At 42.3% G+C, this 17,804-nt stretch overlaps 1 protein-coding gene across 1 annotated transcript in view; it reads left to right on the top strand.

Moving 5' to 3' along the window:
- Nucleotides 1-3,278: 3,278 nt before the first annotated feature.
- Nucleotides 3,279-17,804, top strand: part of DCAF7 (DDB1 and CUL4 associated factor 7) — a 32,516-nt gene continuing 17,990 nt past the window's right edge. The window contains exon 1 of the mRNA XM_032870878.1: nucleotides 3,279-3,653. Coding sequence (XP_032726769.1) covers nucleotides 3,516-3,653 — 138 coding nt within the window. The 5' untranslated portion in view covers nucleotides 3,279-3,515. The remainder of the gene's footprint in view (nucleotides 3,654-17,804) is intronic.

Here is a 17,804-nt window from a genome sequence, read left to right as displayed (position 1 = left end):
GCTCTCTGCTCAGCAGGGAGCCTGCTTCCCTTCCTCTCTCTTTCTCTGCCCGCCTCTCTGTCTACTTGTGATCTCTGCCTGTCAAATAAATAAATAAAATCTTAAAAAAAAAAAAAAGGAATCTTGAGACACCTGGGTGGCTCAGTTGGTTGAGAATCGGTCTTCAGCTCAGGTCGTGATCTTGGGGTCCTGGGATCGAGACCCGTGTCAGGCTCTCTGCTCAGCACAGAGTCTGCTTCTTCCTCTCCCTCTGCCTCTCCTGCAGCCCCTCCCTCTGCTTGTGCTCTCTCTCTCTCTCTCTTTCTCAAATAAATAGACAAAATCTTAAAAAAAAAAAAAAAAGGAAACTTCCCTAACATTACGGGAAAAGGATGACATGGTTTCATTCCAGGTCTGGGCTGAGAACATTGCAGTTAATCATTCCAGTGAAATGGAATTTTGTCCAAAAAGTACCTGGTCACCCTCAGTCCTTTTTCAGAACTTCTTGAAAGAATTCTGAAAATGAATCTCTCCTACCACATACACATTTTTAACTTAACATTTGAAGTATTTCACTGATGAGCTTAAATAATTGCAAGCATGTAATTTCCAGTGTATTGTGAATATCGATACTTTATAAATTGCCTCATTTATATCAGTCCATTTAGATCCAAGTAGCATAGTGATTTCAGAACCAAGAGCATTCTTTTTTTTTTTTTTTTAAGTAGCACCCATGCCCAATGTGGGGCTTGAATTCATAACCCTAAGATCAAGAGTCACATGTCTGCCAACTGAGACAGCCAGGAACCCCTAACATAATTCATTTTCTTTTTTTTAAACTTATTTAAATTCGGTTAGTTAACATATAGTGTAACATTAGGTTCAGATATAGAGTTCATTGATTCATCAGTTGCATATAACACCCGGTGCTCATTACATCACATGCCCTCCTTAATGCCCATTACCGGGTTACCCCATCCCCCCCACTCTGCTCCCCTCCAGTAATCCTCAGTTTGTTTCCTATAGTTAAGAGTCTCTTATGGTTTGTCTCCCTCTCTGATTTCATCTTATTTTATTTTCCCCTCCTTTCCCCTATTATCTTCTGTTATGTTTCTTAAATTCCACATATGAGTGAAACCGTATAATTGTCTTTCTCCGATTGACTTATTTTGCTTACCATAATACCCTCCAGTTACATCCATGTCACTGTAAATGATAAGATATCATGCTTTTTCATCTCTGATTAATACTACATTGTGTGTGTGTGTGTGTGTGTGTGTGTATGTATATATATATCTCTCACATCTTTTTTACACCATTCATTCTAAAAAAACAAAAATAGGGGCACCTGGGTGACTCAGTTGGTTAGTGGCTGCCTTTGGCTCAGGTGATGGTCTCAGGGTCCTGGGATCTAGCCCCATGTTGGGCTGCCTGCTCAGCAGGTAATCTGTTTCTCCCTCTCCCTCTGCCCCTTCCCCCCCTCACGCTCTCTTTCTTTCAAATAATGAAATCTTTTAAAAAATAAAAAATAAAAACACGAGAATAAGCTCTTCTTTAACATCATTCTTTTGTCTCTTTTCATAATTCCATTCTATTCCCACCACAGTTTATGCTACATGTAATTTATTTCCAGATTTAAGATCTATTATTGATAACCTGATCATAACTGTTTGCAACAAATATATATATACACATTTTAAAAAAAGATTTTATTTATTTATTTGACAGATCACAAGTAGGCAGGCAGGGGGTGGGGAGCAGGCTCCCTGCTAAGCAGAGAGCCAGATGCAAGGCTCCATCCCAGGACCCTGAGATCATGACCCGAGCTGAAGGCAGAGGCTTAATCTACTGAGCCACGCAGGTGCCCCTGTATATATAAATGTTAAAATTAAATTTTTGTAACCTTACCAAGCTTTAAGGATTACACTTATTAGTACAGAGTTGTTCAAAACAACAGAAATATATTTCAAATTTTTTAAAAATTATTTTTAAAAGTTTTTTTAAAATTATTTTTACAAGTTTTTTAAAAATTTTATTTAAGTAATCTCTACACCCAAGGTGGGGCTTGAACTCAATGACCCCAACATCAAGAGATGGATGCTGTACCAACTGAGGCAGCCAGGAGCCCCAAATATATTTCAGAATTTTTTTTTATAGAAATTACAATTTTATTGCAAATGCATGTATAAAGGAGGGTATTTTCCTCTCATAGCTCATGTGCGGATGAATATTTATCAGCGACAAGGTTCAGCAACACTTTTATATCTATTTTTCTTTATTTTTTAGAAAACTTGTTCAAATAAGTAAGCAGATAGAACACTAAGGGGTTTCTTATATACAGCAGTCACTTAATTCTTTTTGAGTTGCTCAAAGATCCACTATCTTTAAAACGATAATGATATCATCTAGCAATCCCATACGATTCTCCTTTAATTGTGTTGAAAGCAAAGCATAAGAAATCATTCAAATTATCAAGAGATGTTACCTAATTTCAGACCCTTCTCCCGACACAAATAGGTTTAGGACTTGATTAGCTTTTGCCTTGGCCTCGTGGGCGCTGGAGGGGAGAGGATGGAATGAATGGGAACCGACAAAAATTTAGGGCCAAGCAAGTAGGGTCGCCCGCCGATTTAACGGAAAACCAACCCTGAAATTCCGAGCATTTCTAGAATGTCCAGGAAAGTGCGGGAAGTCCTGACTACAGGTGTGTCGGTCTGCAAAGGCGCGTCCCCCGCCGGCCCTTGGGGGTTACTGGGAGACCAGCTCCCTGGTGTGCAGGGCTGTGAGCACCAGGAGGAAATTTAAGGTGATTCCCACTTGGCTGGGGCCAGGCTGCCGGGCCGCAGGCCCCTGGGTAAGGCAGAATGTAAATTTCTACTGGAAAGCGTGGAGAAGCCTCTCAGAATGGCAGCTGCAGAGAAGTCAGAGCAGGTCACGTAGGCGGCTTCACTGTCAGAGACTTGGCCTAGAACTTACAGGCCTGGCGTCCTGCAGCTACCTAACTAGCCTCTAGGCCACCCACGCCCCCATTCACCCGCACTGCGCCGTTATCTCTCTGACTGACATCTCTGCCAGCCAATCACCTTTGCGGCTGAGAAAGCGCCTGGCCCCCCCCCCCGAAGTAGGGCCGGGCAAGTCATTGGAATGACAAACATTTACGCCAATAGCGAAGGGCTTCAGAAGCTACGGGCGTACTAGCCAATGAGAAGAAGGAACCTTTCAAAACGACATGTCAGGCAGCCAACAGCCGGCGCCGCTACGGGGGTCGCGTGGCTTCCGTTTCGAGAGGGCGGGGCGGGGCTTCAAACGGAAGGTGGCTGTTGTCCGAGCCGAAGCAGGTTTCAAACCGGGGGTCGGGCCCGGCAGTCGTTGTCTGTCGCCGCGGCCCCGCTTCCGGGCTAGGCCGCTCCTGCCCGCCCCCGCCCCGCCTCCCTTCGGACCCCTCAGTCTCAGGCCCGGCTCCCCGCCTCTCTCGCGCTCGGCCTGCAGCAGCTCGCTGTCGTCCCGGCCCGCACTGCGGCCCCGCCGCCACCACCATGTCCCTGCACGGCAAACGGAAGGAGATCTACAAGTATGAAGCGCCTTGGACGGTCTACGCCATGAACTGGAGCGTGCGGCCGGACAAGCGCTTTCGCCTGGCTCTGGGCAGCTTCGTGGAAGAATACAACAACAAGGTGGGCCGGGCAGGGGCTCGGAACCCAGCTGGCGGGGAGCGGGCCCCGGGAGCATCCTTTCCCGGCCGGAGCCCAGACCCCAGCACCCTGCTGCGGACTTGTCTTAGCGCTCCCGGAGCGGTTCCTCTGTGTCTGGCCCTGTGCAGAAGCTTTCGCACTCGTTGTCTCATTTAATCCTGGCAGCACTTCTGTGTAGTCAGGAGCGTAATTACCCCCATTTTACTTGTGGGGAAACTGAGGCACCCTGTGTGACTTGCCCGGGTCAGACAGCTATTTAGTTGGGGGAGGAGATGGCTCTCAAACTTGACTTTTCACCCAAAAGCTACGCAGTTTATCACGCCAGTCGTCTACCTTCCCGCCGCATTGCTTCAGCTGGGGGGCGGCCTGGGGAAGAGAGAGGAGGGATGGCTATGAAGATGCTGGTGCCTCAGTTGGTGGTCATACACTTTTGGCTACACTAGGTTCTTTTAGGGCTGTTTACTGTGCAGGCCTCCCCGCCTCCTTCCACCCCCAGGTACCCTTCATGGATCCCCTAGCCTGTCTGCCGGGAGTGTCACTGCTGTTGCTGCCTCACATCTGCCCTCTTAAAAGTGATCTCTTTTTGGAAATTTTGGTCTGTGACCGTGATCCTGCCACTGTTTCCTGAATAGAGAAGGATGACGCTTTCCTTATGTCTTCTTGGCTTCTTTCATGGTGCTACAGAAGTGTAACCTTAAGTAGTTAAGTTTTTCTGGACATTGACAATTTGAGGATCTTTCATAGAAGCACAGGCAGTAGGAAGCTTTTAAGCTGACATTGCAACATGAATTTACTTTTGAAAGTGTTGAATATGTCAGTGGGAAGAATTTTCTTTTCCTTTATCCCTTAATCTCTTCCACTTACTGTATTAAGCACTGTGAGAATGATCAGAGCAACCTAGAGCCTTGGCTAGTGGTGTTTAAAGCCTTATACTCCTGCTTGACACCACGAACACCATGACCTAAGAAGAATGAAACTTTGGGGCCAGTGATAGGCATGGTGTGTGTGTGGGGGGGGGGTTGGGTGTTGGGGGGGGTGGGAGGGGCGCAGGAGCTGGGTGGAGTTTGGTTCTGTTTAGTCTGCTGAATAGCTGCGACGTGTTGTACAGGTTAATCTTATTTCTGACTCACAGTTTCTTGTAGGAAGAGAGTTCTTTTTTACACATAAAGAGTTCTTTTTTACACTGTCAAAAAACATTTGTACATTGTGAGTTTGTTTACAGCGTTCCAGAAGCATTAGAGTCTAGGTCTCAACTTTTCTGGAACCTCCCCCCCTTTTTTAAGATTTTATTTATTTATTTGAGAGAGAGTAAGAGTGAACTTATGTGCACGAGGTGGGGTGGAGGAGGGAGAGAGACAACCAGACTCCCTGCTCACCAGGGAGCTGGACGCTGGCCTCCATCCCAGGACCCAGGGCTCATGACCTGAGCCGAGGGCAGAAGCTTAACTGACTGAGCCCCCCAGGCGCCCCTCTGAAATTCCCTTTGAGAAAATGATGGAAGCAACGGACTCTGATTGCCCAGATATAACACACACAGTTTACACACAAATCCCAGGGACTACTTGATGATATTGAGGTCCACCCATTGTCCACAAAAAGAGTCCTGAGAGAGACATAGTTTTATTTTCTGTAATGGCTTCCTCTTCCGTACCTCCCATGGTAGTCTTCAGAATGGAATGGAATTCAAGGTCCTGATGTGGAAACTGTGTCTGTGTTGGTAAAATTGAGACTACTAGAACTATTATTTGAGAATATATGTTTTTTTTTTTAAAGTAAAATATATTTTTCAAAGGGCTTGAGATTTTTTACGCAAATTGATGGACTTTCTTTTTTGAGGGTGGAGGGGGCAAGGTCTTCCAGAGTCAGTTTGGGTAAGCACTAGCAGCCCCATTTCTAAGAAAGGAAACTAAGCCAAAGTTAGGCTACTAGTGGAATCAGTGAAGTAACTGTGGTCAAACCTCACTTACAGGAACTCTACCCCAAAGTTTGTCCTTTCTCTTTTTTTAAAAAATAAAGATTTAATTTGTCAGAGAGAGAGCACAAGTAGGCAGAGCGGCAGGTAGATGAGAGGGAGAAGCAGGCTCTCCGCTGAGCAGGGAGCTGGATATGGGGCTCCATCCCAGGATCCTGGGATCATGACCTAAGCTGAAGGCAGCCGCTTAACTGACCGAGCCGCCCAGTCGCCCCAAAGTTTGTTCTTTCACTTAGCAAGCTAATGGAACTCTTGTGTCAGGCACATAGGAAGTGTGGATCTTAGTAGTGAAATGCAAATTAATAATCCTAGTGGTCACACCATGAGCAGTTACTTCTATCTTAACTCACTTGCGTGATGTAGGCAACATAATATCTTAAAACTGTTTTTGTACACCAACCTGTCTAGGTCAGAGTTCTTAACGTGTGTGTGTGTGTGTGTGTGTGTGTGTGTGTGTGTGTGTTTGTGTCTGTGCGCGCGCGTGCATGCCATGGACACCTTTGGCAAGCTGAAGCCAATAGACCTCTTTTCATAATTACGTTTTCTTTTTTTTTTTTTAAGATTTTTATTTATTTATTTGACAGACAGAGATCGCAAGTAGGCAGAGAGGCAGGCAGAGAGAGAGGGAGGAAGCAGGCTCCCTGCTGAGCAGAGAGCCCAATGCTGGGCTCCATACCAGGACCCTGAGATCATGACCTGAGCCAAAGGCAGAGGCTTTAACCCACTGAGCCACCCAGGTGCCCCTATAATTGTGTTTTCAAATGTGTAAAATACATAAGAATATGAAGGGAATCTATTATATTGAATTACAGTTATCAAAAATATTTTTTAAAAAGTGGACCTATAGTAATACGTAAATTTTTTTAGAGGGTGAGGGAAGGGCAGAGGGAGAGAGAATCTCAAGCAGACTCCCTGCTGAGCTCAGAGCCCATCATGGGGTTCAAGCTCAGGATCCTGAGATCATGACCTGAGCCCAAACCAAGAGTTGGACACTTAACTGACAGAACCACCCAGGCGCCCCTATACTTTTAAATTAATTCATTAAGTTACACTATCCAGTGTAATTATTACTATAATTTTAAAGTAGTGATGAGGGTAAATAGCATTTTAAGATGATTCGTTATAGTAATGTGATATGATAAAAATCTGATTTCTGTCAGTGACAAAGTCAAATATTGACATGGCTGTAAGTAGCTGCCTTCCTTCTTAATGGAAGGAAATGCTAAATTTCAGTCAAATGTTAGTGAAAACGTGAATGTGCTTTTCCAATTCAGACTCATGGACCTTAAGTTAAGAAACCTTTATGTAAAGGATCTGTGCCTAAGGGGCTGGTGAGCAGTAAATACCTCTTTAACACAGGGCCTTTTAGGCTCAGTTTTGGAAAAGACTTTTACCAAAGAGGTGCCAGACTTCACAGAGGAATTTAAAAGTTACTGTTCTTTTCGGTTCTTTGTTTTCTGCTTGCTGTTGACAATAATTGCCAGCAGAGGCAAAATAAATGGATGCTGCTTTTAACATTGGTGAAAAAGTCCAGAAGTGTTCATCTTTCGTACCCCGGAGACACCGACATAAGAATACATGATAATAATTCCTAAAAGTTTCTGTAGTAATGTAATCATGTTTTTCCTATAGTAAAAATTACTTGTATTTGGAGAATAGAATTAAATTTATTTACAATTCAAGAACAACTTGACTTTCAAGTGTTCCACTTTCTGAATAAATTTGGGAATTGTTTCAGAGTAAAGAACTGGATTCCATTAACTACACCTAGAATAGTAAGTCCCATGATCACTAATTGTGTTTCATCTTTTCTCCTTATGGTCTCCACTGGGGGAATAGCAGCACTGGTGTTGGAATGGTGGTTCTCTAAATCGTAGTGTGTATCTGACACTCCCTTGAGGGATTTGCACATTCCTGGGCTCCACCCCTGAAGTTAACAGATGCTCAGCTGTTTAAGAAACAGGTGGTACAGATGGCACTCTAAGAACATTACCCTGGGATTACCTTGACATCTGCTGACCAGAGGCAGAAATCCTCTCTTTTTTTGCATTTGCATGCACCTGAGCATTGATTCTTCTATTCCGCCCCATGCAAAAAGCTCTGTTACCAGATGCCCCTTTGACGTACTTTGTGTTAGTCCTGCCTCTTCCCAGTTTGTGCGGCCTTGGGCAAGTTAACGTCTGTGCCTCAGTTTCTTCATCTATAAAATGAGGGCAATAAGTAAGATTAAATGAGCTAATGTATATGTAATGGGTTTAGGAACTCTGCCCCGGACATACATGGTAAGCAGTTCAGAAATGTGGGCTATTATTATTTAATCATCATCTTTACTGTATCTGGATAATTGAAATATAATCAAGGAGAATTATATAGGTGTTATGTAAATGTGATTTGTATTTTCCAGAGAGGAATCATGACCCCAGGCCAGAAAGCTACCTCAAAATGTCATTGTGTTCGTTCCTCTGCCTTTTAAAGACCCAGAGGGGAAAAAGAAATCCCTTGATTCCTTTCAAGTAAACCCATTTTTGTGGTCTAGAAGGTTATTGTAGTCAGACTCCAACTACTGTAATGTGCTAGTTTAAGGCCGTTTTCTCTTGTTCTACCTGACTCAGACACAGTAGCTGATACAAGAATGCTGGTATGTCTCCTGAGTTTGCAGGTGTTATTTGCCCTGTTTTAGGGCGAAAGATGAATAGCAGTTCCTGGGCTTCTGTTTCATGTAGTTGCATGTTTCAGAGTTGGTTTTGAATAGAATTGGCAGAGTCATAGGGATTTATTTTGCCCTAATATTTATCTAGCTGACCATCGTGCTTTAAGATTTAGCATCTAGAAAACATTACAAGGTGCTGAGGAGAGAAATATAGGTATACCTGATGCTTTTTGAAGAATACTGATAGTGAATCTGGGTAAGACCACCTTGTACTTGAAATATACATGGGATGAATGCTTGCCTTTTCAGCCGTGTTGATTTCTCTGAGATTTTAAAGCAGTTTATCTGTTTGGCACATCATGATTTTTGACTCTGGCATATAAATTTTGGCTTCTTAGTGTTTGTGGCAGAGCCATTTAGGAATCTCTCCATTTAATTCAACAGATACATATGGACACATATTTATGTATTTGGGGCACGATGATGATACTTAGTAACCTTCTGTAGCCTTTGTTAGCAGATGTGAAATTGACAACAGAAAAGACTAAGTGTTTTAGTACACCTAATGGTTTGTGAGACTTGGAATTTTGCAGTGCTCCATCAGTCCCTGGCAAGACTGTCAGCAGGAGAATTTAAAATATAAAACTCTTCTGGTTTTAACTCCCTCCTTTCTTTCTTCTAGACAGTGAGACTACTAATTCCTCCATGGGACCACTGGATAAAAGTGCTAATGCTTTATTACTTTTTGTCCTAACCTGGTTCATACAGACTTAACGGAGGTGCTGTGATTTGAACAAGGACTGAGTCTCTGTTCTGTAGGTAGTCTGGCTTGCCTGAGGCCAGGATGCCAGAGCTGATTGGTTAGCCTCTGAGCCAGGAGCCAAAGGGGTAGTATGCCAGAATTCATCTCAAAGTTTGACAAGGCAGGACTTTCTCTGCAGACATTGATCAACAATAATCAGTCAGGAACAGGCTTGAAGGGAGGACAAATGGAAAAGATTAAGAAAAGCTGGTTTAAAAAATCCTGGTTATCAGGATTTTGTTTAGCTAATTTTGGTTATATTAACAATCATAGAAAATGTTCCACTGACTGGAGTGGTATATTGCTTTGCATAACTTGGGGGCTTTGAAAAAAATTAAATATATGCAGGGATGTCTGGGTGGCTCCGTTAATTGGTTGAGCATCTGCCTCTTGATATCAGCTCAGGTCTTGACCTGAGGGTTTTGAGATCTAGCCCCACATTGGGCTCCATGCTGCGTGTGGAGCCTACTTTAAAAAAAAAAAAAAAGAAAAGAAAAAAGAAGAAAGAATTTTATATATACATACACATGTGCTTTCATGTTCTGGTACTAGCAGTGTGTGTAATAAAGTAGAATACACAGGTTCCTCCCTCAAAGAGTGTCTAATAACAAGATAGACATGGTACCTTTTAAATTTTTTAAAACGTAAGATGTGTGTAATGTGGATAGTAACTTATGTTGTTATTCATGAAAGCATTTGAAAGTGAAGATGTGGTCGTGTCTTAATAAATGTTTTATATCGCATATAGCTTCTTTAAAGATTTATTTATTAGAGAGAGAGAGTGCGCGTGCGTGCGTGCATGTGAGGGGGCGGGGTAGGGGCAGGGGCATAGAGAGAGAGAGTCTCAAACACACTCCACACGAAGCGTGGAGCCGGACACGAGGCTCTATCATGTGTATATCCCATGACCCTGAGACCATGACCTGAGCCGAAACCAAAGTTGGATGCTCAACTGGCTGCGTCACCCAGGCATCCTGCATATATGCATCCTTAGAGACATCTGACATAGTAATATCCACAGTTTTAAAATAAGTAAAAATAATTTTTACAGCCTTTTCTTTTTAGGGGCATTTTTTTTTTCACATGTTGGGTTAAAGCATTGTGAAGCAGTAGGTGCAGAAAGGCGGTAGAAGTGGGAGATAAAAGTTTGATAGGACAGGGAAGACATAGCGGAAAAGGGACAAGAGCAACCTAAATGTTGACAATAAGATATTTAAAGTCAGATAATTTTTCCTTATGCTCCCGATGGGAACTGAGGAAGGACAGAAGGATAATGAAGATCCCATGCGTATAGGAAAATGCTAAGAAAGGAGATCTTTGGCTTCAGATATTTATTTATTTATTTATTTATTTATCTATCAGAGAGAGAGGGAGAGAGAGCGAGCACAGGCAGACAGAATGGCAGGCAGAGGCAGAGGGAGAAGCAGGCTCCCTGCCAAGCAAGGAGCCCGATGTGGGACTCGATCCCAGAACGCTGGGATCATGACCTGAGCCGAAGGCAGCTGCTTAACCAACTGAGCCACCCAGGTGTCCCTGGCTTCAGATTTTAAACTCATACAGTTCTCCAGAATAGGATTTTGACAGGCAAAATCAGCAATCCTTTGTTTGAGACCGTGAGAAGAGGGTGCACAGTCTGGCGGCAGGCTCTTCTCCATTTGACACCTTGGATAAGAGGGGTACTGAGCTCTACTCGGAGACACATAGATGTGCCGTCTTCTCTAGAAGCAGCAGATAAGGCAGGTTGGACGAGAGGCTGAATTGTGAGCAGCTTGACAGTTTATCTTACCTACTGGCTGGGGAAATGCAAAAGCTTTGTGTGGTTCTGTTAACTGGGAACATGGCACTGGCTTCTCCCACAGGGGCTTCCTTCAGAGCACATAGGAAGAACTTGCCTCAGTCAAAAGGAACCAGCACAACAGCTATAGAAAGATACTATAGAAAAGAGGAAAATATGGGAAACAAGTGGCAGGTAAAGTACCCACACTAGAAAAATGTTTGTTTGTTTGTTTGTTTTTTACCTCATATGAAAATTAATGGCCAGTTCTGCCACCATAAATTCAAAGAACTTAAGGAAATAAAGAACTCAAAGCAGAGATACAGAAGACCAGGTAAAATAAGGCACAGTGGCAGGAGGAAATGGAGCAACAGCAGGTAGAGCCCAGGAAAATAGTGGAAGAGAAAACAAAAGTTACCACAGAATTAAAAGCCCCATTGGAAAGAGAATAAAAACAAATGCCAACTGCTGAAAACTTAGTGAAGGATGAGAAAGACAGGTTGGGAAAATGAACTGGAAATAAACAACCGACTGTAGTAGATGCAGAAAACGAAGACAATATAACTTAGGTATAATTGGTGTCCCTGGAAAAAGAAGACCAAAGAAATGAAACACAAAAGCTCAACTATGTAATTAAAGACTTTATGGAAATAAAGGTTTGAAGAAATGAGTTTAAGCCATCTTTCAAGAAAAATGGACACAAAACAATTGACACTGAAAACTTTCCTAGGAAAATTACTCTATTTTAATCGTGTAGAAAGAATCTTGGGCAGCCAGGCAAAACAGTTGAGTCCTCCTGAAGAGGAGAAATTAGGCATACCACATTTGATGACAGCAGGTAATGAAGCAGTGTCTGCAAATGTGCAATTATTATAGATTGTGCCCCCTTAAATACCTGAGAATATGCTTAAGAATATATAAGATCTATCTTGTAAAAATAATGCACTTTTTAAAAAGATAACTCAATTTATAAAAATGGACCTCTATTAAGAAAACATTTTTTAAGGGAAGTCAGTTGATTAGGAAAAATTATCATATATCAAAGCTTAAGGGAAGGTGAGAAAACTGAGGCCCAGATATGATAAATAACTTGTCCAGAGTGATATAGATGGTAAACACAGGGCCAGAATTGGAATACTGATTGTCGCCAGAGCCTTAAAAATAAATGTATACAAATGTCCAAAAAAAAAAAAAAATTATGAGGAAAAAGGATGTGTTGAAAAACAGAGGGGAACAGTTGCCCTACCAGAATAGAATAAATATACTGGAATTGGTATAGTTCTACCCAGAGAGATTAGTGGAACCACATAGAATGTTCCAAAGCAGATCTGAGTGTATATGGAAATGTAGTATGTGGTAAGATAGAACCTTACTTAATTCACTAGGAAAAAAGATAATGAATTTATGGCATAATTAGCTGTCCATCTGGCAGAAAAATTTAGAGCCTGCTAATTCACTTTGTATATGAAAATCAATTCTAGATAAAATATTTAAGTGGTAAGTCTTACAAGCAATAATAAGAGAAAATGGACTAGGAAATTTGCACTGAAGCAGTGAGGGTGAGCAGAGGAGAAGGCAGTCTTAAAACCAGTCATTCAATCCAGAGTGAAACAAGGAAGAGATTGACAGAATATACTCCATACAAATAAAACATTTCTTTGTGAAAAAATAATGCTGTGGACAAAGTCAAAAGACAAATGATAGGCCAGGGGAAATATTTTCAAAACATGACAGGTGAATATACTTAGTGTGATAGAAAAATGGACAAAGTGGGATGTCTGGGTGGCTCATTTGGTTAAGTGTCTACGTTTGGCTCAGGTCATGATCCCATGGTTCTGGGATCAAGCCCCACATCACTCTCTGCTTAGTGGGGTGCCTGCTTCTCCTCCCTCTGCCTGCCTCTGCCTACTTGTGCACACTTTCTCTCTGTCAAATAAATGAATAAAATCTTTAAAAAAAATGGACAGAGTATAAAGAGCCTTTCAAAGTAGTGAATGCAAACAAGTGCTCAACAAATAGGAAAAGGTGCTCAACTTCACAGGTAGTTAAGGGAAATGAGAATTGACCTTGTGACTTTTTTTTTCCTTTCAAATTTATAAAAATTAAGTTAACTGCTTCTAGTGTCGATGGTGGTATGAGGAAATGAACACTTACATATCCCGGTAGGAGTCTGAATTACTGCAGCCTATTTGGAAAGTAAATCAGCATCCCTTAAAATAAAAAATGCAAGTACTTTGGTGTGCCTTGCTGGCTTAGTTGGTAGAGCGTGTGGCTCTTGATCTCAGGGTCATGAGTTCAGGTTCCACATTGGGCTTGGGCGTGGAGCCTACTTAAAATAAAAAATAAATAAATAAAAAGGGGCACCTGGATGGCTCAGTCATTAAGCATCTGCCTTCTGCCCAAGCCATGATCCCAGGGTTCTGGGATCGAGTCCTGTATCAGGCTCTCTTTAGGAAGCCTGCTTCTTCCTCTCCCGCTCCCTCTGCCCGTGTTCCCTCTCTCGCTGTGTCTCTCTCTGTCAAATAAATAAAATAAAAAATAATTAAAGCAAGTATTACTGCATTAAAATAAAATACGCATACCTTCAAATATAGCAATCTCATTCTTGAGATTGGCCTCCAGAAGTAAAGATAGTACATAAGCACATATGTACAAGTCATGTAAGTAGTGGCAAAAAAGGGGAAACATACATCATTAGGGGAGTTGTGGAGCCACATAATATGGTATATTTATTCTATGAAATATGCATCAATTAAAGAATGGTTTGAATCTATGTGTTCACTTGAGGAATGTCCTTATTTTGTCAAATTAATGAAAAGATTCGTAACATTGGATATAGTATTCCATTTTTCTAAAAGTTAAGGAAAAACCCTACACTTGTGTGTGTGTGTATATAATATATATACATTATATTAATATATATTATATATATTTGAGCATAAAGAAGCAACATAGCCTAAGTAATTGTGATATATTGGAGATGGGATGGGAGAGAAGTTTTGCAGTTTTTTTTGTATACCTATACTTTGGTTTTATACACTGGTCATACATTTTATAATTCTTCTACAATCTAAAAAAGTTCATTTAAAGAATAAAATAAACCCAATTGACAGATGATTAAAAATAAATTAAAAAGAAAAATTGTTTAGTTAGAACTTGTAAGTCTGAGCAAGAAAATAATAGAAGATATAATGGTAGGGGGTTTAGGGTGGACGTTTGGTGTCTGAATTTTATCAGTCACCCGCTTTCCCCTTGGGACCTTCTTAACAAGGAAGTTATATACGAATAATAATAATAGCCAAGGGAGAAATCTAGCCCCACTCTACTAATGAGTGAACGAGAACCTCCAATCTGATGCTACTCTCTGGTAAACTAAATTGGAGAAATGCAGATAAGCCTTAAAGCCCAAGTGAGACTTTCTGCTTTTCCATCTATTTTATGGGCAGACCTAGCCTGACCTCACCTATTCAGCTGAAGGTGGAGAGAAGCTGGGGCAAAGGATGCTCAGACCCACAATGAGCAAGCTAGTTTGCCTCTCTAGGTAGGAGCAGGATGGGAAGGAGCAAGAGTGCAGGTGAGCCTGCCTATCAGAGCAGCAGTCCCGCTAGTGAGGCATGTCCGTGTGCCTGCTCAGGGCTTTGGCCATTTTAGCAGTTGGAACTAGTTAAGGGTAGGGATGCAAGAACAGAACTCCTCGGGGCACCTGGGTGGCTCAGTGGGTTAAGCCTCTGCCTTTGGTTCAGGTCATGATCCCAGGGTCCTGGGATCAAGCCCCACATCGGGCTCTCTGCTCAGCAGGGAGCCTGCTTCCGGCTCTATCTCTGCCTGCCTCTCTGCCTACTTGTGATTGCTCTCTGTGTCAAATAAATAAACAAAATCTTTAAAAACAAACAAAAAAAACAAGAACAGAACTCCTCACCCTTGGTATTTCTTCCCATGGGGGACAGGACAGGAACAGAAATACCTCCCCCCCTTTTTAAGATTATTTATTTATGTGAGAGGAGAGAGCGCAAGCAGGGGCTGTGGAGGAGGGAAGGGGAGAAGCAGACTCCCCACCGAGCAGGGAGCCCAATGTAGGGCTTGATCCTAGGACCCCAGGATCATGACCTGATCGGAAGGCAGATGCTTAACCAACTGAGCCACCCAGGTGCCCTAGAAATTCCCTTTCCTGTGGGCACAAGTGGACATATGGGGTAGGAAGTGAGGTGTAAAGATCAAGAGTGCTACTAACGGGGCACCTGGGTGGCTCAGTGGGTTAAAGCCGCTGCCTTCGGCTCAGGTCATGATCCCAGGGTCCTGGGATCGAGCCCCGCATCGGGCTCTCTGCTCGGCAAGGAGCCTGCTTCCCTTCCTCTCTCTCTCTGCCTGCCTCTCTGCCTACTTGTGATCTCTGTCTGTCAAATAAATAAATAAAATCTTAAAAAAAAAAAAAAAAGTGCTACTAACAGTTTTTTTAGACTGTAGTCAAAAGCCTAGGTAAAGCATGGTTTTAAGGCAAAACAAAGTGTCAAATTTTAGTAGGAAATCTGAATAATTAAATTCCTAAGGGTTTTTTGAAGAATTGAAAATGTAGCCAAGGATCTACTCCCAAAAAGGCACCACCTCAAGAGTCTTATGGGCAAATTTATCAAAGGCACAGTAACCATCTATAAATCCAATAAACCTGCCTTTACCATCTGTATCACTCTGGAAAGTCATTTATCATATCTGGGCCTGAGTTTTCTCATCTTCCCTTAAGCTTTGATATGTAATAATTTTTCCTAATCAACTGACTTCCCTTAAAAAAAAGTTTTCTTATAATTCCTATAAATTGAGAAGAAAAAGATGGACTCGACTCAGTAGAATAAACTGGGCAAATGTTTTAAGTTAGTGTTTTTTAGCATAGTGGTGAAGAGCTTAGGCTGTGGGATAGGATTATCTGTATTTAAAAGGCAGCTTCAGGGGACACCTCAGTGGCTCAATCGGTTGGGTACTCTACTTTTGATTTCGGTCAGGTGGTGGTCTCGGGATTCTGAGATTGATCCCCGAGTGGGGCTCTGCCCTCAGCTTGGAATCTGCTGGAGATTTTCTCTCTCCCTCTCCCCGGGCACGCACACATGCTCCTTCTGTCTCTCAAATAAAGAAATAAAATCTTTAAAAGGCAGCTTCATGATGGTGGGCAGGTTACTTACTGTCTCTTTTATTCAGTATCTTAGAAAAGTGGGAAGAAGAATAGCACCTGGGTTGCTGTGAAGATGTTGGGAGGGTTAGAGGTAGTGCATGTACAGCAGTAAGCCCAGTGCTTGTACTTGACCCGTCGTAAGCACCCACACCGTTAACTTGTTACTGTTAATCAGAAGTAGAAATAGTAAACATTCTGAGCTTCAAGAGCAAAATGGTGAAATACCCTTTTTAGCCATCAGATTAGCAATAATGTAAAAGTTGTTTTTAGATGGTTTTGGGGGGGTTGTTTGTTTGTTTTAGATCTTATTTCTTTGACAGAGACACAGTGAGAGAGGGAACACAAGCAGGGGGAATGGGAAAGGGAGAAGCAGGCCTCCCACGGAGCAGGGAGCCCAATGTGGGGCTCAATCCCAGGTCCCCAGGACCTGAGCCAAAGGCAGCACTTAATGACTGAGCCACCCAGATGCCCTATTTTCAGTGTTTTAAAAGTTCCGGTGAAATTGGTACTCACACGCTGTTCAAGAAAATGGAAGCAACCTTTCAAAGGTCTTTGGGTCAAATATGTTAACTTTTTTTTAAGCTTAAAACAACACATATTATCTCATAGTTTCTATGGAACATTTAAAATGTGATGCAACACTTACACATCTAGCAGTCTATCCAATAAAGCATTTGCACATGTGTACACAGTATTGTTTATAATAGCAAAACAATGGGTTATAACCACAATAACTATGAATGGTTAATAAATTATGGTGTGCTTAACATGGCCTTCTGTAGAAGAATAAGGTAAACCTGAGAAGACCTTCCAGGATAAGTTGTTAAGAGCAAGTGGCAGAATACATTTTGTGGTCCAAGCCTCTTTATGTTTTTTAAAATATCCCATCACATACAGATGCATACAAATGCACAGAAGACCATTTGGAAAGATACACATCCAGCTGGTTTGAGAATAAGTTGAATTGGGGGTGGAGTTAATGGGAGACTTTACTCTCTGCTCTCTATTATGCTAATATTCACAGAGAACTTCCATTCTCTTTCATCATCACATTTTAAATGTGTGAGTATCTGAACAAAAAAATTGAATAACAGTGAGAGCCAGTTGTTATTCCTCTGAACACTAGGTTGGCAACTTAGAGCAGAAGAGCTAAAGTCAGGTTAAGGATAAAACACAGGTCTGTGCAAACACATGAAGTCTTTGGGAAGATTTGGGAAAGATGAAATCCCAGGCATTACCTACTTCTTTCCTGGGTTCGGTACTGTTGGTGCAGAGGTTATCAGACCTTGCTGAATCAGTCACCCAGGGAGGTTCTTAAGAATATATTCCTGGGGAGCACCTGGGTGGCTCAGTGGGTTAAGGCCTCTGCCTTTGGCTCGGGTCATGATCCCAGGTCCTGGGATGGAGCCCCACATCGGGCTCTCTGGTTAGCAGGGAGCCTGCTTCCTCCTCTTTCTCTCTTTGCCTGCCTCTCTGTCTACTTGTGATCTCTGTCAAATAAATAAATAAAATCATAAAAAAAAGAAAAAAGAATATATTCCTGGGCCCTACTTGACACTTGTTGAGTCAGAATCTTGGGCTAGAGTTGGGGGCCCCAGCTCCAGGTAAATTTGATGGCCAAATTTGGAGACCGCCAGTGCTGTCTGTAGTACAAGCAGAAGTAAGACAGGTCCTGTTTTTAAGGCATTTTCTGAGTGAAATAGCAGAAGACAGCAATATAAGTACTTTGATTTGGCAGTGTGGGGGTTACTCACCAAATGGATGGTACAGATCA

This window comes from Lontra canadensis, unplaced genomic scaffold (assembly GCF_010015895.1).
Source record: "Lontra canadensis isolate GAN:19392208 unplaced genomic scaffold, GSC_riverotter_1.0 scaffold41, whole genome shotgun sequence".
NCBI lineage: Eukaryota > Metazoa > Chordata > Mammalia > Carnivora > Mustelidae > Lontra > Lontra canadensis.
Note: the sequence above shows the minus strand (reverse complement) of the source record. Positions and strands in the feature narration are given on the sequence as shown.